This window comes from Nothobranchius furzeri, chromosome 12 (genome assembly GCF_043380555.1).
Source record: "Nothobranchius furzeri strain GRZ-AD chromosome 12, NfurGRZ-RIMD1, whole genome shotgun sequence".
NCBI lineage: Eukaryota > Metazoa > Chordata > Actinopteri > Cyprinodontiformes > Nothobranchiidae > Nothobranchius > Nothobranchius furzeri.
Window position 1 is genome coordinate 48068982 of NC_091752.1, and position 23002 is coordinate 48091983.

Below are 23002 nucleotides of genomic sequence, written 5' to 3' on the forward strand. Positions count from 1 at the left end.
GCCCCCGCTTTCCGCTGCTGCTCGCTTCCGAACTCAAATTATACTATACCCGCTCTACAACGGCTCCGCTCCGGTGCGGAGACCTGAGGTGCGCAAACAGGCGTGCGCGGGATTTTCGAGAACTTGCGATACAGTCCGAGCAATAAACGCGGAAGTTAGATCCAAACACCCGTTGTGTGGGAGAAGCATCGAAATGAACTGTTCAATCTGCCCATCATTTGTGTTGAGAGATCAGCAGTGTTTGGATCAACAAAGTGTGACTACTTTGATAGTGGAAACTGTATTTATGGCTTACTTTTGTGCATATAAAGTTCAGCCGCCATTGATAGTTGTTAAAAGTTGTTAAACCTGTGCATATGAAACAAAAAACGCCTTTTGTTTATCGATGCATTGTGAAATAACGGAAGTTGTGCTTGCTCCCTTTCCTGTTGGGCAGTTGTGATTCCTGTCCATTGACTGCGGAGGTGCTCCGGCGTCCGGCAAAAATAGGATCGATTCTATTTTTGCCGGACGCCGGAACAGAGGGCGGCGCACTGCCGGAGCACGGCCGCAGTAGTGGAATTGCTCTGATTGACTACAACGGGACCGATTTTGCTCCGGAGTTCGTGCCGGAGCGGAGCGGAGATAGTGGAATTTTGGGGTAAGTCTGACGTCATATGCAGCCATTTTGGACCCATCAAAAGCTACGGGAGTTTCATTAAGCAAAGACGGATTTTTCCGGCAGTCAATCTGCAAGTAAATATATGTTTAAATATGCTTCTTAGTGATTCATGACACTGTATGATAAACTTGTGTAACGGAGGTTGAGATCTCCACGGGACTTCGCTCCCAGACTGCCGAACCGATTCGGTAGTCGGCCGGTGGGTGGCTTAAAATACAGTGGGGCAAAAAAGTATTTAGTCAGCCACCGATTGTGCAAGTTCTCCCACTTAATATGATGACAGAGGTCAGTAATTTTCATCATAGGTGCATTTCAACTGTGAGAGACAGAATGTGAAAAAAAATCCATGAATTCACATGGCAGGATTTTTAAAGAATTTATTTGTAAATGGGGGAAAATAAGTATTTGGTCAGTAACAAAAAGTCAACTCAATACTTTGTAACATAACCTTTGTTGGCAATAACAGAGGTCAAACGATTACTATAGGTCTTTACCAGGTTTGCACACACAGTAGCAGGTATTTTGGCCCATTCCTCCATGCAGATCTTCTCGAGAGCAGTGATGTTTTGGAGCTGTCGCCGAGCAACACGAACTTTCAACTCCCTCCACAGATTTTCTATGGAGTTGAGGTCTGGAGACTGGCTAGGCCACTCCAGGACTTTCAAATACTTCTTACGGAGCCACTCCTTTGTTGCCCGGGCGGTGTGTTTGGGATCATTGTCGTGTTGGAAGACCCAGCCACGTTTCATCTTCTAAGCTCTCACTGATGGAAGGAGGTTTTGGCTCAGAATCTCACGATACATGGCCCCATTCATTCTGTCCTTAACACGGATCAGTCGTCCTGTCCCCTTAGCAGAAAAACAGCCCCAAAGCATGATGTTCCCACCCCCATGCTTCACAGTAGGTATGGTGTTCTTGGGATGCAACTCAGTATTCTTCTTCCTCCAAACACGACGAGTTGAGTTTATACCAAAAAGTTCTACTTTGGTTTCATCTGACCACATGACATTCTCCCAATCCTCTGCTGTATCATCCATGTGCTCTCTGGCAAACTTCAGACGGGCCTGGACATGCACTGGCTTCAGCAGCGGAACACGTCTGGCACTGCAGGATTTGATTCCCTGCCGTTGTAGTGTGTTACTGATGGTGACCTTTATTACTGTGGTCCCAGCTCTCTGCAGGCCATTCACCAAGCCCCCTCGTGTGGTTCTGGGATTCTTGCTCACCGTTCTCATGATCATTTTGACCCCACGGGATGAGATCTTGTGTGGAGCCCCAGATCGAGGGAGATTATCAGTTGTCTTGTATGTCTTCCATTTTCTGAGAATTGCTCCCACAGTTGATTTTTTCACACCAAGCTGCTTGCCTATTGTAGATTCACTCTTTCCAGTCTGGTGCAGGTCTACAATTATTTTCCTGGTGTCCTTCGAAAGCTCTTTGGTCTTGGCCATAGTGGAGTTTGGAGTCTGACTGTTTGAGGCTGTGGACAGATGTCTTTTATACAGATAATGAGTTCAAACAGGTGCTATTAATGCAGGTAAATCCATCTAGGGGTGGGCAACATCATGTCATTCATAGTATTACCAGTTATTATTTCCTGCCAAGAAAAAAATCTATCATGTTAAGCTAACTTCATGATGTAGTTGCATCCACTAAACAGGATTATGTTCATGTGGGTCATCAGCATGAAGTTATTGAAGGTATCAAAGCAAACATGGCTGGAATCAGTTTTACTGTAATCTGTTTCTCTGTGTGTGTGCTGCTGTAATGAGTGGATGTCTCCACTGTGAGACTAATCAAATTTACTCTATTATATTAATTCATATCAGCCAGTAGGAAAAAAATGTTTGAGGAATTTTGGCCTTTCCAGGCTTCCGTACCAGAAACCTGGTTATGGGGGAGGGGTTTGTCTCACAAACAGCCAATAATACCTAGCTGCAGACCCTCTCCAAACACGCCCCCGGCCAAACACGCCCCCCTGTTGAGCTACCCCCGGGCTCAATAATGGCAGCCCTCCCAGCGAACAACACAATTGAAAGAATACGTTTATACAGAAATAGTAACAATGTAATTAAACAGACAGGACTCCAGGTTTAAATATGAATGTATGGATTTTTTTACTTGCATCTTGCATACACACTTTATGGCCATCCCCAGTGAGATTATAAAATATGGTAAAAAAAAATAACAAATCACAAGCGGAGACGGAATATCGAATGTTCCTAACTGGTGCCAAACTCTGATCCTCTGCGTTTCAGGCAAACACCTTACCAGCTGAGCTAACTCTTTGACATGGTATCCTCTTGTCACCCAGCGGAGTTATGCTATATGCTGAACTACATGTGACAAGTCGTCAAGATAGCGTAACCCTAGTTAACTGTAGGCATAGATGTATTGAATGGATTCTAGGAAATGTTCAGTGACATATATATTTTTTTTTACCAATTTAAGCCGTTCCATGGCGACAGCTTCTGCAATGGACGTGACGTTGTGTCCGACCAATATTTGCTGGGATGCTTTCTGTTGAACTACACATGTAATTGTCAAATAACAATTTTACATGTAACTGTAGGCATGTACAAATATATCTGAATTAACTTTAGGGAAAAGTTAGGTTACAATTTAATTTTACCTGTCCTTCCAAGACCATTTTTTATCGTGGACACCACGTTACCGTCAGACTAATATTTCCTGGATGCTATACACGCAAATATTTGTCAAAAAGAACTATAATACATGTAAATGTTGACATGTAAAAATATATCTGAATGGATTTTAAGGGAATTTTCTGTTACATGTTTTAACAAATTTTACACGTCTGAGCGCGACAATTTTAGGGCTACCACATTGCCGTCGTGAGTTTGCTGCTTATTAGATGAGGAGTCATAAATGGTCAAATAAATAGCCTATTGTTACGTTTATTTTGGCCAAAAGGCTTGCATGTAGCCCATTAAAAATTATATTAAAAAAATTTGCGTCCATGACGTCTTCCCCCACTGCCAATAATGCTTAATTTTATATAAAAGTGTTTCAGAAAAAAATTACAAATGTGCTATCTATCAAACTATGTCTTAAACGTTCAAATTTCTAGTACAAAATCTTCGCAAGTTGTAAAAATATAAATCTGTCTTTACCTGAACCGCCATTTCCATCTGTTGCAACACGCATGCGAGTTCTCGTCTTCGTACATGCACGTGTGTTTTGTACATAGGGGCGTGTTTGGCCGGGGCTGCGTCTGCAGCTAGACCTTACTCCAAACAGGAAAAGCACACTGGTGTAATGTCTTAATTTACAGCGTCACCAACTGATGTAGGAGACGGAACATGTGAGTGAGTCACCACGGTACGAAGCCCAGCTTGCTGTGAGAGTAGCAATCTGTGGCTGATGAGTGAAAAGAAAAACATTCGGGACTGAAGCTCTGTCAACAAAGGCTGGTGGCACGGCTGCATTTCTAAATAAAGCATGGCGCACGCAGCTGCAGCTCACAGTTCTGGGAGAAAGTTCTGAAGTCCCCGTCCCGATCTCTTATCAGCTTCAGGGACAAGCCTGGGGGGTCTGGAGGAGAGGGGCGGTTTCACTCAGATATTAGACCCATCCACCAAACCGCCAGAGCGCGAGCGGTCTACTTCCTGTTTGTCATCGGACTGTTTGCTACCGAAATTAGAGATGAAGAATCTCCTCTAAATGTATTTTATCAGATGTATGTATATGAGATTTTAGCACCGCCCACAAGGTACAACCCGCCGTCCCTGTGTGCTTTGTAAATGTCACGTCCTGATCCTCGGCAGGAGGGAAGAGTAGAGCTGCTGAGAGGCACAAACATCCTGGTGTCAAAATATTGCCTCCTAAATTTGTAGTTTCAGAGGTTTTTCTAGTAGACGAAATCTGCTGTTCTGCCCACAGGGTTGTGATTGTGGGGAAAATACTTCCAAAGGTGTCAAATTAAGTAGTCTGACTTGATTCAAATAATGGATTACCTGCACAAAGTGTAGGGAAACAAATAAATGTATACAATTAGATGTGCTGAAGGAAACGGGTGTCGTCACTAATTTAATTTAAAGTTCGATCTTTTGTTTGTAATAATACATTTATTTATTGACAACTTTCATTGAGCCTTTTGCAATGCTTTGATTCCATCCTTGTGTTGGTTTCTGGTTGGTTTGAAACTCCCAGAGAAACTTCCAAATGCATGAAGTCACGATTCATTCTTCTGTCTGAGGGTTTGGGATTCTGATGCTGGCTCTGCTGTCTTTAGTCTGATTGTAAAATAAGATTTATTATAATAAAAAGAGAAAACCTCATAAAAAGTCCTGCAAAAATAAAAATAAAACATTTGTAATCTACTCAAGAGGACCTCTTAATTCGGTGTACTTGCATTATTTGCTTCATTATCAATAGTAGTGTGACAGTGTGTCCTGTCAAAATGTCCCGATTGATCATGCGCCCTGGCTACTTGGCCAAGGGGATGTCCCTCTGGCTGACTGGTTAGAGCGTATGACTCTCACCCGGGAGGCTGGGGATCGAATCCCGCCCGGGCCCTCGTTTATCCACCTTGCCACAGTAGTCAATAAAAACATCTGATTTATAGGGAATGTCCAAAATGACCTAGAATTAAAATCAGCAATGAAATAAATCTGAAAGGACCACCTTCCATACAATAGTTAGCCACACCCACACCTCCCCTGATTGGCTGCTATGAGCTGAGAAGCTCCAAAAGCCAGGAAGCGGAGCTACTTCACCTCCAGCATGATGGTGGTCGTCATGGGGTTCTATGCTAATTTCCCCATTTGTGACATCACAAGAGGATTTTTGAAATGGCTTGATTTAGTCGTACAGACTCACAAACCAAACACTGACAGAAATAAGATGCATATTTTTTTATGTTTCGAGTGTTTATACAGTGTACAACGTAAATGAGTACACCCCTTTTAAAAAGTACGAGTGTCATCAGCAGCTCAAATAACAAAAGAACAAATTCCAGAATGTTCACACGGCTGACTTTTATCAAACACGTGTTTAACTCCATTACATGAAATTAAGGTTAATAATACAACTTAGATCACAAAATCTTCAGTTTTACTCAAATTTGTTGAAGCAAAAAAGAATACAGCCCCCAACAAAAACTACTAAATCTAGTATTGGGAAGACCAACGTGATATTCAAGGACAGCATAAATAAGACAGAATAAACAAGATGGAGACATCAGTTTTTTTCCATTCTGCAAGAAGAACCTCTTTTAGAGCCTGGATGCTGGATGGAGAGTGACCTTCAACTTGCTGCTTCAGAATTCCCCACAGGTGATTGATTGGGTCATCCAGTCACCTTCACCCTGTTCTTCGGAAATGCAGTAGTAGCTATTTGATCTGACCAGAGTGTACTAATCGTATGTACATAAATCCCCTAGAACTCAGGGTGTGTCACCACCACCACTTCTCAGCTCTCTCTAAATTACTACAGTTAAAAAAAAACTCTGAATTTGGCATTTTTTTCTCCTCAATCTTAAACCTGCCTTGGAAATATAATCACTTTTAGAATGAAGTTTAGATTCTGGGGTTCGGGAGAGGAGGGTCAATCGGACAGTCGAACCTTGGATTCAGGAGGAGCAGTTTGGTTTCATCCTGGCCATGGAACGCTGGACCAGCTCCACACCCTGAAGCCTAAATTATACTTCTCCATCAGTTCCACAAGGATGAGACAATCAGACATGGACAGATATGTTAAAACCACACATTCCAGAGAGCATTAGGTAAGGTGGTGCTGTCAAAAGACCAGCAACTCCTTTTGTCACCAATCAGAGCTGTACGTATCAGATCCGCTCTTGCGCTTCTCCAAAATCAAATTCAAGCACTTTCAAGGTGAGCTTTCAAGATTTTCCAGCATCTATGAATGGTGGTCATGTTAACTGGGCAACTATTCCTCCTCATAGATCTTTATTTTATTGTGTTGCAACCAATTCTAGTTGAAGTTTCAAGCAGTTATTCAAAATTCTATTGAAGTGGAGCAAATTTTGAACTTTGGCCTTCCATACTTCCTGCAGTGTTTGACATCATCTCACCGGCGTGAGTTTTAAGGTGGCGATCCATGTCTTTTTGTCCATATTGTGTCTGGAAGGTACAACCTGCAGGTGAGGAGAAACAACAGTAAAAGATGAGAAGGAGCAGACTGGATCTGATGAAGTAAAGCAGTCAGAGAAACCGACCTGAAAAACAACAGGAGTTGCTTTTAGAAGTCACAGCTGGTTTCAACTTTTTACAAGGTGTTTTCTGAGATTTGGTCAAAGTCTTCTTCACACTTCTCACAACACAGGTCTGGTAGGTGTCCTCGCCCACAACAAACCCCGGGCTAGAGTCTGGAAAAAGAAAAACGTAACTCAGGACAAGTTAACTAAAATGAGTGAGACAGAAAGAAAAACAGGAGCTCTGTGTAACCTGTGAAAGCTGTTGTCACGATGCTCGTGGCAGTGTTCGGGTTGGGAAAGGAACAACCGTTTTGTTTGTGGGCAAGAAAAACCTCAAAGTTGTTGTTGTTGTTTGCAGAAGCCACAGATGTGGATGTCTGGACTCACCTCCACCACAACACAATGGAAGGTGTCAAGGAGGTTTTGGATGAGGAGCGTCGGCTCCACGCGTCCTCCTGCGGCAGTGGAGCCTCCATTCCTCCTTGCTGATCCGCTGGATCACATCAGCGTCCATCAGGTTGACCATCCCGTGCGTCCCCTCCAGCTCGGACCGCTTGGCTCCCACGAGATGGCGAGCATCTTCGACGTCCACCTTGAAGAAGCAGTAAGACAGCTGCCTCATGAAGGTGGGATACAGCTCGTGGATCTCTGTGGTGACACCTGATGCGAAGCGGCGAATCAGATGCCAGATGTCCAGCCTAACTGTGAGCTGTTCCCACTTCTGCGACAGAGAGGTTAGTTATTGGTGTTGCACACAATGTTTTACCTGCACCACAGTCAAGATCAGAACCCAAAAAACATTCACTGCTCTATAAATTGTCTTTTACAGAAATGAATTTCGGTGTCTGATTGTTTTAAATTTTTCAGAAAGACATTGGGTAGAAAGAAATTCAGGTGACCTGGTGATCCATTAAAGTAATTCACAACAAAAAAAACAAATCATTGCCATGAAAAATTAAATAAACAACTAAATAAGTCAGTCAGCAATGATGCAAGTTTATACCGGAAATAAGGCAGCCGTCTTGAAGTAGAGAGAAATGAGAAACGAGTCAACATCTGTTCACATCTGACTGTTACCAACAAAACATGAAATTAACACATTTCTGTCCCTTACTTTGCCCTTGGTCAGCTACCGCCTGGACCAGCTCTCCATCACTGGGCTCCCCAGATGCTGTGGGTGGACGAGCTGGTCTGAAGGAGGCTGGAAATCAAATCATCAAACATCAGACTTCTGCTCCAGAAAGCGTGAGTGTGAAACACTCAATGTGCTGACCTTGAGTAAAAGAATACAAACGAGATCATTAAACAGACTTACATGGAAATGCAGGCTTAGCGGCCACCATCTTTTTTAGTTTTGCCTGTATTTCCACCGCAGACAGAGAACGCCGCCCAGACACAAAGGCTGCAAATCTGAAAGGTGACAAAGTGTTTGTTTAACACGCTAGCTAAAACAACGCTGACATTTCACGACATTACGGTAAAAACTAAATCCTGTACCGTCTTAATCCCCCTAAACGAGCTGTAATGCTTTTAATTTTTGTAAGTTTTTTATTACAAATAAAAAGTATAAAATATAGTTACTTCTCACCTCTCAGATCTCGGAGCGGAGCGATGGCGCATCGCTCGGACAGGCTGTGACAATCCAGCTCTCTGATTCGTCGGCAAAAATGTCAGTCTCAAAAATGAAACAAATACGCCCATTTGATTGGTCTACCATATGGCACCAATGGAACATTCTTCTCGGTGTTTTTTCTTTTTTTTTCTTAACTGTTTTGTCCGGGAGTCGAAGTGCATAGGTTCGATTCCCACTCAGTGCGAATACAAAAGTGGAAAGGTATTGAAATCTGATAATAACACTAATTATTATGTAAATATTTTTTCACAATTAACACTTTAAATTGAATTATAATTGTGATGAAGAACCACTGAGCTGTGAAATATATTTGTGATAATAGACATGTAAAATTATAGAATATATATGAAAAAATGCATCTGTGTTGAAATATATTTGTGATGTTATAAAACACATGTAATAAATGTATCTGTGTCCAAGATCATAAAAACATTCAAAGATTTAAAGTGTTTTTTGTTTATATATATATATATAAAATAAAATGTCTCAAAAAGTCTTTAAAAAGAAAAATCCAAAAAAGTGAAGACAGTTTTTCTGTCTTGGTCCCTCAGCTCCTCGAAGCATCCAATCTCCCGTCCTTTTCAGGTGTGGATAGGACATCTTTGGAGGAGTTTACAGGAAAACAGGAGCTTGGGTGAGGAAATTAATAAACCACTGAGGACGAAGAAGGTTAGAAATAGTGTGACAGGACAAAAATCCCAACAACAAACCAGGTGTGGTTCACAGGTAAACAGCCAGCACACATGGAGCGAAAACCTCTTGCCACACATGTGAGGAGAAACTCTCTGCTGCTGAGCAGAGGCGGTGGAGAGGATTTTATACAAACCGCATTTATTACACGTTAGAGAACATAACAAATATGTTTGAGTTCAGCAGTGTCACCGATTCATTATTGGGTTTCTTCATCGACACCACAGAACTAAGGTTCTCTGTCTAAAGTCCAAAAATACTTTATTAACCCCAGAAGGAAGTTAAATGTTGTCTTAACTAATTCTTCAAAGCAGTCATTAAAATAAATACTAGTAATAATATTGAGCTCAGTTGGAAATCTGAGTGGTTAAAGATGCTGAAGGCTGTGGGCAGGAAGGATCTCCTGTGTTACAGCAGCTCTGAAGAAGATGCTTGTTGCATGAAGAGGATGCTCAGTGTTGTCTACAGGTGCTGGCCAGTAAATTAGAATATCATCAAAAGGTTGAAAATATTTCAGTAATTCCATTCAAAACGTGAAACTTGTACATTATATTCATGCAATGCACACAGACCAATGTATTTCCGATGTTTATTACGTTTAATTTTGATATTTATAGGTGACAACCAATGAAAACATCAAATCTGGTATCTCAGAAAATTAGAATATTCTAAAGGCCAATGAAAAAATGTTTGTTTCTCTAATGTTGGCCAACTGAAAAGAATGAACATGAAAAGAATGTGCATGTATAGCACTCAATACTTAGTCGGGGCTCCTTTTGCCTCAATAACTGCAGTAATGCGGCGTGGCATGGACTCGATCAGTCTGTGGCACTGCTCAGGTGTTATGAGAGCCCAGGTTGCTCTGATAGTCGTCTTCAGCTCCTCTGCATTGTTGGGTCTAGCGTATTGCATCCTCCGCTTCACAATACCCCATAGATTTTCTATGGGGTTAAGGTCAGGCGAGTTTGCTGGCCAATCAAGGACAGGGATACCATGGTCCTTGAACCAGGTGCTGGTGGTTTTGGCACTGTGTGCAGGTGCCAAGTCCTGTTGAAAGGTGAAGTCTGCATCCCCATAAAGTTGGTCAGCAGCAGGAAGCATGAAGTGCTCTAAAACTTCCTGGTAGACGGCTGCATTGACCCTGGACCTCAGGAAACAGAGTGGGCCAACACCGGCAGATGACATGGCACCCCACACCATCACTGACGGTGGAAACTTTACACTGGACCTCATGCAACGTGGATTCTGTGCTTCTCCGCTCTTCCTCCAGACTCTGGGTCCTTGATTTCCAAAGGAAATGCAGAACTTGCTTTCATCAGAAAACATAACTTTGGACCACTCAGCATCAGTCCAGTCCTTTTTGTCCTTGGCCCAGGCGAGACGCTTCTTGCGCTGTTTCATGTTCAAGAGTGGCTTGACACACGGAATGCGACACCTGAATCCCATGTCTTTCATGAGTCTCCTCGTGGTGGTTCTTGAAGCGCTGACTCCAGCTGCAGTCCACTCTTTGTGGATCTCCCCCACATTTTTGAATGGGTTTGTCGTCACAATTCTCTGCAGGGTGCGGTTATCCCTAGAGCTTGTACACTTTTTTCTACCACATTTTTTCCGTCCCTTCGCCTGTCTGTTAATGTGCTTGGACACAGAGCTCTGCGAACAGCCAGCTTCTTTAGCAATCACCTTTTGTGTCTTGCCCTCCTTGTGCAAGGTGTCAATGATTGTCTTTTGGACAGCTGTTAAGTCAGAAGTCTTCCCCATGATTGTGGTGCCTTCAAAACAAGACTGAGGGACCTTTTAAAGGCCTTTGCAGGTGTTTTGAGTAAATCAGCTGATTAGAGTGGCAGCAGGTGTCTTCTATATTCAGCCTTTTCAGAATATTCTAATTTTTTGAGATACCAAATTTGGAGTTTTCATTAGTTGTCACTTATGAATATCAAATTTAAATGTAATGAACATTGGAAATACATTGGTCTGTGTGCATTGCATGAATATAATGTACAAGTTTCACGTTTTGAATGGAATTACTGAAATATTTTCAACCTTTTGATGATATTCTAATTTACTGGCCAGCACCTGTATAATGTTATTGATTTTATGAAAAATCCTTCTTTGCACCATCATCTCCAGTGGTTCTCAGTCATCTTCAGAACAGAACCAGCCTTTGTTGTCAGGTTGTTGAGCCTTTTTAGGTCCCTGCAGGCTCTGATGCTGCTGCCCCGACAGCTGGTGGCCCAAGAGATCTCAACAGACCTGCAAAAGATCTGCAGCCTCTTGCTGCAGACCTTGAAGGATCTAAATTATTATTCAAGATATACAGTCTACTCTGTCCCTTCTTGGAGAAGGCTTCACGCTTGTGTCTCCAGTCCAGTCTGTTGTCCAGATGAACACCGAGGTATTTGTAATCTTCCACCACCTCCCCCTACTCCCCAATAATGCATGTTGAGCTATTCCTGTTTCTTTCTAAATCATCTCATTTGTTTTGTTCACATTCAAGATTATGTGAGTGTCCCCACACAATGCCACAAAGTGGTCCACCAGCTCTCTGTCCTCTTGACCATCTCTCATAAACCCGACGACTGCAGAGTCGTCTAAGTCTTTCTGCAGACGACAGGTCTCTGACTTGTTCTGGAAGTCTACAGAGTGAAAAGGAATGGTGAGAGTACTGTACAGGCATCAGATGTACAATTGTGGAATAATTTTCCCAATGAGCAGATCAGTATAATATATAACACTAAACAAAGAACATAAACAGGGAAATACCAGTTAAAAACATGCTTTTACAAGCAGAATACAGAAAATAGAGAACTTTGTGCCAACTGGGGACGTGGTGAAAGATCATTTCACACTACTCTCCTCCTCGTTAGGCCAGAAGAAAATACAACCATATCTTAAACATCGCTCGTAAGACAGCAAACTGTTTTTTTAACATGTTAATAGTCTAATTGTTTTTTAAGTAACAATTGTACGTCTCAGTCAGTTCAGTAGCGGAGGAATGCCAGCTCGGAGTGAAAGAGGATCTATTTCAGAGTTGAAACAATCCAGCTCTCTGATTAGATGCTGAAAACACGTGATTCTCAACATTGGAACAACCAGTCATTTGATTGGTCAAATGTTGGAACTGAGCAGGGGGACACGCCCCTAACTGCTTCATACCAGTTGTTATTTAAAAAAAATGAGGAACGCTTCACAAATTTGCGTGTCATCCTTGCGCCTAGGGGAGGCAGTTCTTCTCAGTCCATTTGTTCCATTTTTCCATTGGGTTAACCAATCAAATGGCTTGTTCCGAGTTTTCATTGGGTTAACCAATCAAATGGCTGTATCAACCGGTGGCCGGTTTTGTTCCATGCCCGAGCGATCCGCCATTGCTCCACATTGCTCTGAGAGATCTGAGAGGTAAGAAGTAACTATCTTTTATACTTTTTATTTGTAAACTTACAAAAATTTAAAGCATTACAGCTCGTTTAGCGGGATTAAGACGGTACAGGACTTTGTTTTTACCTTAATGTTGTGAAATGTTAACATTGTTTTAGCTAGCTAGCGTGCTGCTGCATTAGCTACTGCTAACCAATATATGCTTGTATTTACGTAATTTTTTAAATGAACACCATCCTGGTTGCATTAAAAACCACATGTAAGTATTTATTCAACCATGTTGTTCATCATCACGATCGTGCATGTTTGTGCTCTGATTAGTTTTATCTTCACTTATAGAAAATCCAGCCAATAACTGGGTTTGCTAATTAGCTTTTGGCTAGTAGAAAATGTGAGTGTTTGTTTCTCATGTTGTTTATTTCACATAAGACAGGACAGCACGTCATGTAAACTAATAATAACATTAATGAAAATAAGATAATCTGTTACTGATCAGCAGTTGCTCAGGTTTAGTATGAACTGTAAACCTGTTTTTTTCTGCAGCTTCTCATCCAGTCTTTTGCTCCTTTATTTAGATGGAACATCCAAATTTTAAAAAGGCACAGAATGGGACCCTGATCCTCAGGGCCTCAGATGCGGCAAAGGCCGTGGGACCCCAGAGGCAGGGGTACAGGGCCAAGCAGCCAGAGGAGGTGGAGGCAGATGCAAGGGCCCACGTCGCCAGAGAGGGTGGTGATGTCAACAACGCCACCCTCGTGCTGAGCCGGTGGAAGGTCCAGTTTGGGACCTACCAGGGCAAGACTTTCCACTGGCTCCTGCAGAATGACGTGGGCTATGCCGTGATGCTGGTGGCTTCTCACCAGAAGGAGCGAGAGAGGACAGGCTCTCAGTCCCCTCTGATGGCCAACAAGGTGGGATCTCTCAGGTCCCCTCCTCTGTGCATAACAGAATTTGATAATTCTAACCTTTACTTTGTGAACACACAGGACGCCTTCACCCGTTACTCCTTGGCGTACCCGGAGTTTGCTGAGGCGGTGCGGTTCCGGCAGGCGTTTGAGGAGGCGCGGGTGAAGTCCCTCCAGCCTGGTCAGGAGGGACAGGCCCTTGTTGGCTTTGGGGACTTCAAGTTTGAGAGCCTGCAGAGCCTGTACGACTCCAAGGACCCCAAAACGATCCGGTGGTTACTTTTATTAATAATGATGATGATGGTATTATTTATAATAACAGTAATAATCCACTTAGTTTGTAAGTTCCTTTCTAGACAGCCATGGTCTCCCACCAATAGAGTCAAAACACAACAACAACTTACAAGTTAGTCTGAATGAACTTCTGTGTCTCACCTGTACAGGTTTGTCAACTACCTAAGGAGGGCGACGCCAGCTCCAGGCTCGCAGATGGAGAACGCCGTCTGCTACGTGAAGAAGAGGGACAGACAGAGGGAGGGCGCTACTGCTGCATCTGCCGCTGCCACCAGCACCACCTCCACCCCAGTGGCTGCCTCCACCTCCAGCAGCAGCAGAGTGTCTGTCTGTCCTTCTTACCAGAGGCCGAAGGCTGCTTCTCAGTATGTTTTCTGTCTATTTGATCTCTGATGGTTTACAACACTTTAAAATAACATTCTGTTAAACAAACACTTTGTCACCTTTCAGATTTGCAGCCTTTGTGTCTGGGCGGCGTTCTCTGTCTGCGGTGGAAATGCAGGCAAAACTAAAAAAGATGGTGGCCCCTAAGCCTGCATTTCCATGTAAGTCTGTTTAATGATCTCGTTTGTATTCTTGTACTCAAGGTCAGCACATTGAGTGTTTCACACTCACGCTTTCTGGGGCAGAAGCCTGATGTTTGATGATTTGATTTCCAGCCTCCTCAAGACCAGCTCGTCCACCCACAGCATCTGGGGAGCCCAGTGATGAAGAGCTGGTCCAGGCGGTAGTTGACCAAGGGCAACGTAAGTGACAGAAATGTGCTCTTTTCATGTTTTGTTGGTAACAGTCAGACACCTGGTGCTCATTAATCGTCAGATCCTCGTCTCTCTAGCTGCTTCCTGCTTTGACTTGTGGTGTCTGTGCAGCTCACAGTTCAACTGAATTGTTTCTAGTCACTAACTCGTGGCCCTTGTGCTTCAGCTTCTGGAGTACAGGCACCTCTCCCGCTCCCTCCTCCTTCTCCTTCTCCGCCGCCTCCTGTGGCTGCAAAAAACCCGTCTGCGGGACGGGAGGAACCCACAGACGAGGAACTCCTGGAGGCCGCACAAGAAACTCCAGCGCTCCCTGCTGCAGTCCTCCCTCCCCCACCTCCTGCTGCCAGCTCTAAGGTGAGGCATCAGACATTAATTCAATTAAAAGAAACTTCATTAATTCCAGAGGGAAATTAGTTTCAGTACACAATTCTGAGAGCAGACATATATGGGCATAGACACATGACAAGAGTTGGTGACTGCAACCCGAGTCGCCTTTCTCACTCTGCTGCTTTGTTTTCTCTCTCTCTCTCTAGTTGCTGCCTGAGTCCTGGCAGGCAGCTCTGACTGCTGAACAGCAGGAGTGGATCGGCCGGGTGCTGTTCACCAGGGACCGTGCTGGGAGGCCGCGTCTCATCACGGAGCTCAGTCCCTGGTGGTACCCTCCCCAGCCCCGGGCGGTCTACACTCAGCCTCCCGCCTCTCCCGACCCCTTCTTTGCATGTCGGCTCTTCCTGTGGATGCCTCACAGGATGTGGCACCTGCAGCTGACATGCCCCCAGCCTTTGTGCAGCGGCATCCTGATAAAGGCTGGGCTCTACAGGACCATCCGGAGGGTCCTGGACATCGACGGCTGGTATCTCATGGCCACTGAGTACCTGGAGTGCCGTCGATGTAAGAAGAAGGTCGGAGGGTGGTCACAGGGCATCGTAAGGCAGCTGCCCCCCACCTACAGCTGCCAGTTTCCAGCTGTCCTCACGTACAAGTATGAGAGAAGTGAAACTGTGTGCTCATGCGGGTGTGTCCAGCAGAGTATAATGTGGTAATGTTTGTTTTGTTCACGCAGGCTGTCCTGTGACCAGAGGGTGGTTGCTATGCTGAGATCGCGCACTCTGGGCAACAGTGCCACTCAGCTGTGCAACACCCTGCGGGAGCAGCATTCCGACGCCTGGATGCGGAGAGCGATTCAGTACATCGGCGTCTGCGAGCAGTTCCTGGCCTTGGGTACCACGAGAGGGCAGATCGCACTACCTCCCCAGATGCCCCCTGTGCCCTCACCCGTCTGGCTGCTGACCGTTTACGGTTATGACGTGCTGACGCGGCTGGACGAGTACAAGGCCAGGATCACGTCCACCTTCGGATCCATCCTAAAGATGGATTCCACAAAGAAGGTCGGTCACCGCGTTGTGTTTACTTGCTGCTTGTGAACAACAGTTCTGCTGTTCCTTACGCAGGAAGTTCTCTGTGTGCAGGTGACGAAGAAGCTCGCAGGTGCCGCCTCTGGCACGGCCGCCTGGTCTACCAACGTGGGCAACGAGCACGGCCAGGTCCTCATGAGCGTCCTCACTTGCTGCGAGGGCTCCGAGGGCCTGTCCAAGATGGCGGCCGGACTGATGAGGCGGTACCGATTGGCCGAGGTACCTGCCCCCCAGCTCATCTACGTGGACCGCGACTGCTGCAAACAGGACGGCGTGTCCAAGACGGCTGCCTTATTTCCGGTATAAACTTGCATCGTTGCTGACTGACTTGTTTAGTTGTTTATTTAATTTTTCATAGCAGTGATTCGTTATTTTGTTGTGAATTACTTTAATGGATCACCAGGTCACCTGAATTTCTACCCAATGTCTTTCTGAAAAATTTAAAACAATCAGACACCCAAATAAATTTCTGTAAAAGACAATTTATAGAGCAGTGAATGTTTTCGGGGTTCTGATCTTGACTGTGGTGCAGGTAAAACATGGTGTGCAACACTCCAATGACTAACCTCTCTGTCGCAGGAGTGGGAACGGCTCATTGTTCGGCTGGACATCTGGCATCTGATGCGCCGCTTCGCATCAGGTGTCACCACAGAGAGCCACGAGCTGTATCCCACCTTCATGAGGCAGCTGTCTTACTGCATCTTCGAGGTGGACGCCGAAGATGCTCGCCGTCTCGTGGGAGCAAAGCGGTCCGAGCTGGAGGGGACGCACGGGATGGTCAACCTGACGGACGCTGATGTGATCCAGCGGATCAGCAAGGAGGAGTGGAGGCTCCACTGCCGCAGGAGGACGCGTGGAGCCGAGGAGTCGACGCTCCTCATCCAAAACCTCCTTGACACCTTCAGAGGGCCCGCAGGACACAACACTCTGAACATCCCGTTGCTAAACGCTCTCCGCATCCAGGACATCTGGGACACGCAGAGGCGCCACCTCAGCTGCATCCAGGACCCCCCTGGCGTGCAGCTGTACACCCAGACGGGCAGTCTGCAGAAAGGAGGGGTCACACTGCCCGTCTATCGCTGCGCGAGGGGCTCCACTTCCCTGGAGTCCTTCCATCTCCACCTGAACCGCTTCATCCCAGGTGAGAAACCAGAGTCTGTCAAGAAATCTGTTTTATTTCTGTAAACTGTTCATTTTCAGGTGTCAGTAAAAGCTTGAGCTGATTTTATAATCTAATCACGCAGGAACGTCGGCCAGTGCCAAGTACTTCCAGGCGTTCCTGATTGATGGACTGGTCAGGTGGAACGAGGACCGCGCAGCGGCAGCTGAGCGACACAAGGCGCCTCTGCTGTCCTACAGTGGCCACCTCAGGCACGCCCTTAACCAGAAGAGCCAAAAGGTGTTTGGTCTTCAGATGGTTAAGGACTTCACCAAGCCTGCTGCTTACACAGGTAGAGGAACAGAGAAACACTTTTTATTTACTCGTGATTTTTAATGACACTGTGCACCAATACTTTGCTAAGAAGGGGCTTTGAACCGTTTACATCTCCACAAAATCTCAGGTGAGCTCATCGGGGTGGAGTACCTGTTCCAGCAGACAGGCCGCGTGCTTGAGGACGTCAGCATGGACCCTGACGCTCCGGACGAGGCTGCTGCCGTCACCGACCTGGACGAGGTGGACGAGGGCATCCAGGAGGACGTGGGTGACTTTGTCGCTGCCTTCGTCCTTGACGTCCCGTCCACCAGCACCTCAGGAGCAGCCCGGTCAGTAGGTCCAGCTGTCGCACCCGGGTCTGAGCCAGCACATCCTGCCGCCCCTCCCGAGGTCCCTGGAAGCCAGGCTCCTGAAGGAAACCACTCCTCTGATTCAGAGGTCTTTGATCCCCCCTCTGCTAATCATTTCACAGCCGACCAACCTAATTTTGTTTTTTTTCACGTATTCAAAGATATTTCAGAAATTTAACTTCTTTTTCCCATTTTCTTTGTTTCTCAGGAGGAGATCCAGGGTCCTGACGGCCAGCCAGGATACCAGCATGTCCTAAAGCTGGCTCAGGCCCTGGTGGAGCTCAGGAGTCTCCAGGGACTGTCTGACAGCAGGGTAGACGGACTCATCGCGCTTTGGCAACGCCTGCCAGAGCGAGACAAACAACGGATCGTCTACCCTAGCAGATACCGGGAGAGGCAACCAAAGGGGCGGTTCAAGGCAGCGAAGGGGAAGGACACCTCCTGTCCAGGGGTAGTGAGTCTCCAGCGGTACGAACTTTTTTCCTGAATCTCACTGTTCCCGTCGACGTGTTCTGTCCGTTAAAACGACTTCCCCGTCTTTATCTTCCAGCTGCCTTGGAGGAGAACCCTCGGGCGCTGCAAATTGGCCAGACGCCAGCCGTGTGGTGGAGGCCATGTGCAGCCAGCTCTGCCATCTGTACCCTGCGGCCAGTCGCGTGAACGGGGTCAGCAGGTCACGCTGGTTCCTAATCTGCAACGACTACATGGCCGTCAGACAGGTGGTGCTGAATTGCCCGAGGCTGATGGCTCAGACCCAGCTTCAGCTCTATGAGCTGAACCAAAAGACCATCTCTCAATGGTGAGAACTGGTAGATCTTTGCTCGTGTTTCAGACTTCAGGTTAAAGCTTGCAGCCTCAACTCAGCTCATCCTCTTGTCCTTCCAGGTTCAGCTATAGACAGAAGAGGTGGGAGAAAGGTGTGCTGGAGCAGGGGACTGGTGCCGTTTCTGCTCCCACTTTCTCCCACCAGCCCATCCCTTCTGCCAAAGGGCTGTCCTCCGTACAGGTGGGAAGAGGACAGCCCTTTAATTACAACATCCCTGAGGAGCAACAACCTGGTCCCTCCTCCAGGGGACTGCCGCCGTCACCGCTACCTCCACCTGCTCCTCATCCCGGTCCCTCTACCAGCTGCAACCTCCCTCCTCCTTCTGCTCAGAGCCTGCACGTCATTCATCTATTCATGGGATCCACTCCGCTGTCTCCTCCTGTTCTGACTGTACCTAGGACGACAGCATTTAGGAGGAGGAAGGCAGCGGAGGCTGCTGCTGCTGCTGGCGTGCAGGCTCCCCCATCAAAGACAGCCCGCCAGCAGTTCACCTGCAGCAAATGTGGTCAGCCCAAGCGGCTGGACACTGGACACACCCGCATTGCAGGTGTGTCCTACTGCGCAACTGTTGGCGGGAAGTCTGTGGAGGAGTGGAAGAAGGAGATGAAGACCAAGACTGGAGGAGGGCCAGAAAAACAGTGACTTTTGGGGACATTTGCTCATTTTGGAACTTGTAAATATTGTAAATAATTTTTAGATCATCTTCAATGTTTTTTTTATTGTTTTTTTCAATATTAAAATGATACACACTTTAAATGTCAGACTATTTTTACGACCTTGGACACATAAATTTATTACATGTTTTTATAACATAATATATTTGAACACAGATACATTTATTACATGTTTTTTATAACATAACAAATATATTTGAACACAGATAAATGTATTACATGTTTTTATAACATAACAAATATATTTGAACACAGATACATTTATTACATGTTTTTTATATCATAACAAATATATTTGAACACAGATGTCATGGCTGGGTGGCAATTTCTTGACCCACGACATGCAGAATCACCACACGGGGAGCAGGAATGTCAGTAAAAAGGTTTTTATTACTAAATAAGGAGAAAAGTAAGAGACGGGAACCGACGAGATGCAGGACTGGCAGCAGGAATCCAGGATGAGATTCTAAGGAGGGAGACAGAGTGAATATAAGGCGGAAAACAAATGGGAACTTATCTGGAGACTGGTCTTACTGTTACTTGGTAGTGGTAATTGTACGGGAAGGATTGTCTGGTCCGGGTGAGCTGAGGAGATCCAAAGGTCAGGTATTGATTGTCCAGAGGTGGAGGAGCAGGAATGGATGTTGATTGGTGAGCGGCTGAGAGCGGGCGGCCAGGGGATGAAGCAGTGTGTCAGGTAGACTGAGATCTGGGCTTGTTCTGGAGCTGATGATGAATTGAGAGGAACCTGGGGGAGAGCAGGAGAGGGCATTAAGGGGTTTTACAGGCGACAGGTTAACAAGACCACGGACCATGACAACAGATACATTTATTACATGTTTTTTTATAACATGAAAAATCTATTTGAACACAGATACATTTTTTTCATATATGTTCTATAATTTTACATGTGTATTATCACAAATATATTTCACAGCTCAGTGGTTCATCCCAATTTTAACTACATTTAAATTGGTAATTATACAAAAACATTTATATAATTAGTATTATTAGCATGTAGTATATATGAATAAGTATTATTAGGCATATTATCGCTTTATCTTTATTTCCACTTTGTATTCGCACCGAACGGGAGTCGAACCCACGCACTTGGACTCCGGGAGTGAGCGCGAGAAACTACGAGAAAAGACGAGAAAAAGCAAGCTGCGGGAGTGAGCGCGAGAAACTACGAGAAAAGACGAGAAAAAGCAAGCTGCAAGGAGCGAGAAGGACCGAGAACAACAAGCACCATGCTTGCGCCAGGGGCCATGCTAATCTTCTCTGTATCGTTCCAACTTTAGTGAATGTGTTAGCGAGCTAACACATTGAAAGAGTGATTTCTGAGCTGTTTTAGAAACTCAGTGATTGGGCTGTGTACTAACTTACGGTGTCAATCAAAGGACCCAGCCGCATTATGTGAGCTGTGGAAGGACCAAGCGGAAGCGCAGACTAAAACGTTGAGGAGAAATGTGTTTAACTATGAAAACACTGTGGCTCTAGCACTGCACACTTGATAAACAATAACACCTTACTCGTTGTGTTACACTGAATGTTTATGGTATTTGTTGGTTTGTGGCCAACTTCTCAGCACTCTTAAACAGTACACACACGATCTGTCTGGTCAATTATCAAGAAACATGCTTGTTTTACTATAATGGTTGAATAAAACGCATAACCGCTGTTTGCCCTATTTTAATTACCCGAAGAGTAAAGGCTTATTCACGTGGATTGTCGTAGGTGGAAAAAAGGACAAAATAGACCACAAAAACTGTAATTGAGTTGACTAACCACCAGAGGTCGCTGTCAGACTGCTATAATTTATAAATCCTAGAAAAGCCACACAAACGCTGTCTATAAAACCACAGAACATAACACAACTTTTAAAAACATCAGGTTACTGTTTCTTAAGTGCTTTGCCTAAAAAAATCCAAAGCTAAACATTAAAAGAAATTAATTCTTTCTGTTGAAGTTGTATTATTAATTTAAATGCAAGTATAAATGGGACATAAATGTGCACTTGCAGGATAATATTCCAATGGAGCTGATCAATATATAACATTAAGAACACAAACAGTTAAATCCAGTTATAAAACATGCATATACAAGAAGAATACAGAAAATAAAAAACTTAATAACTGCCAGCTGAGGTTATGGTGAAAGATTATTTTATCATATATATCACAGCTCGGAGGATATTTCACAGTTGAAACAAAATCCAGCTTTAGATGCTCAGAACCTGTAATTCTCAAAACTGGAACAACCCAGTAATTTGATTGTTCAAAAGTCCCCTTCGCTGCCTTGAATGGCCCCTTTGGTTGCCTCTACCGGTATCTGCTAGGTTAGACAATCCGTTGTATGTCACGCTCTGGCAGGCGTTGCCAAAGCGCGATGAGTCTGTCTACCCTACTGTCAGACAGTCCCTGGGGACTCCTGAGCTCCACCAGGGCCTGAGCCAGCTTCAGGACATGCTGGTATCCTGGCTGGCCGTCAGGACCCTGGATCTGCCAAACTGGACCTTCCACCGGCCCAGGACGAGGGTGGCGTTGTTGACATCGCCACCCTCGCTGGCTACTGGGCCCTTGCCTCTGGATGAAGAGCTGCAGGAAAACCAGGTTTACAGTTCATACAAAGCCTGAGCAACTGCCGATCAGTAACAGATAATCTTATTTTTCAATAATGTTATGATTAGTTTACATGACGTGCTGTCCTGTGTTATGTGAAATAAACAACATAAGAAACAAACACTCACATTTTCTAGGTAGCCAAAAGCTAATTAGGAAACCCAGTTATTGGCTGGATTTTCTATAAGTGAAGATGAAACTAATCAGAGCCCAAACATACACGATCGTGATGATCAACAACATGGTTGAATAAACACTTAAACATGGTTATTAATGCAATCAGGATGGTGTTCATTTAAAAAATTGCTTAAATACAAGCATATATTGGTTAACAACAGCGTAATGCAGCAGCACGCTAGCTAAAACAACATTGACATTTCACAACATTACGGTAAAAACAAAATCCTGTACCGTCTTAATCCCCCTAAACGAGCTGTAATGCTTTTAATTGTTTTACGTTTTTTTTATTACAAATAAAAAGGATAAAAGATAGCTACTTCTCACCTCTGAGCTGAGCAATAGCGGATGGCTGGACAGGCTGTGACAATCCAGTGCTCTGATTCGTCTGCAAAAATGTCAGTCTCAAAAAATGGAACAAGTACGGCCATTTGATTGGTCAACCTAATGGAACAAATGGAACATAATGGAATGACAGGAACTGTCCCTCGCTGGCGCAAGGATGACACGCAAATTTGTGAAGCGTTCCTCTTTTTTTTTTTAAACCAACTGGTATGAAGCAGTTAGGGGCGTGTCCCGCTGCTCAGTTCCAACATTTGACCAATCAAATGATTGGTTGTTCCAATGTTGAGAATCACGTGTTTTCAGCATCTAATCAGAGAGCTGGATTTTTTCAACTCTGAAATAGATCCTCTTTCACTCCGAGCTGGCATTCCTCCGCTATTGAACTGACTGAGACGTACAATTGTTACTTAAAAAAACAATTAGACTATTAACATGTTAAAAAAACAGTTTGCTGTCTTACGAGCGATGTTTAAGATATGGTAGTATTTTCTTCTGGCCTAACGAGGAGGAGAGTAGTGTGAAATGATCTTTCACCACGTCCCCAGTTGGCACAAAGTTCTCTATTTTCTGTATTCTGCTTGTAAAAGCATGTTTTTAACTGGCATTTCCCTGTTTGTTCTTTGTTTAATGTTATATATTATACTGATCTGCTCATTGGGAAAATTATT

At 44.8% G+C, this 23002-nt stretch overlaps 2 protein-coding genes, 1 long non-coding RNA gene and 1 other non-coding gene across 4 annotated transcripts in view; 2 read left to right on the forward strand and 2 right to left on the reverse strand.

Annotated features, from left to right (window-relative positions):
* The window catches only part of si:dkeyp-121d4.3 (uncharacterized), an 83476-nt gene extending 76106 nt beyond the window's left edge, over window positions 1-7370 (forward strand). Inside the window, exon 22 of the mRNA XM_054750450.2 lies at window positions 7198-7370. Within this exon, the coding sequence (XP_054606425.2) occupies window positions 7198-7328 (131 nt within the window). The 3' untranslated portion in view covers window positions 7329-7370. The remainder of the gene's footprint in view (window positions 1-7197) is intronic.
* A 5607-nt stretch (window positions 7371-12977) lies between these two features.
* LOC129165695 (uncharacterized) lies at window positions 12978-19359 on the forward strand. Its single transcript, XM_070542650.1, has 15 exons — window positions 12978-13445; window positions 13521-13711; window positions 13883-14098; window positions 14184-14278; window positions 14393-14479; window positions 14658-14845; window positions 15025-15473; window positions 15555-15879; window positions 15961-16206; window positions 16486-17047; window positions 17151-17357; window positions 17469-17779; window positions 17900-18159; window positions 18242-18490; window positions 18577-19359. The coding sequence occupies exons 1-15, from the start codon at window positions 13110-13112 to the stop codon at window positions 19157-19159; spliced, it is 4305 nt and encodes a 1434-aa protein (XP_070398751.1). The 5' UTR covers window positions 12978-13109; the 3' UTR covers window positions 19160-19359.
* Window positions 19360-19561: 202 nt separating this feature from the next.
* LOC139062151 (uncharacterized) lies at window positions 19562-19850 on the reverse strand. The gene is made up of 2 exons (XR_011515741.1): window positions 19726-19850; window positions 19562-19657 (listed from the first exon to the last, which is right to left on the reverse strand). It is a non-coding gene; the product is annotated as an uncharacterized lncRNA (long non-coding RNA).
* A 558-nt stretch (window positions 19851-20408) lies between these two features.
* LOC129165100 (U6 spliceosomal RNA) lies at window positions 20409-20515 on the reverse strand. Its single transcript, XR_008564535.2, has one exon. It is a non-coding gene; the product is annotated as a U6 spliceosomal RNA (small nuclear RNA).
* Window positions 20516-23002: the final 2487 nt, after the last annotated feature.

Coding starts and splice junctions, on each gene's coding strand:
- LOC129165695 (XM_070542650.1), top strand. CDS start 13,110: ATGGAACATCCAAATTTTAAAAAGGCACAGAATGGGACCCTGATCCTC. Junction 16,207..16,485: donor AGACGGCTGCCTTATTTCCG/GTATAAACTTGC, acceptor TCTCTGTCGCAG/GAGTGGGAACGGCTCATTGT. Junction 17,048..17,150: donor CCTGAACCGCTTCATCCCAG/GTGAGAAACCAG, acceptor CTAATCACGCAG/GAACGTCGGCCAGTGCCAAG.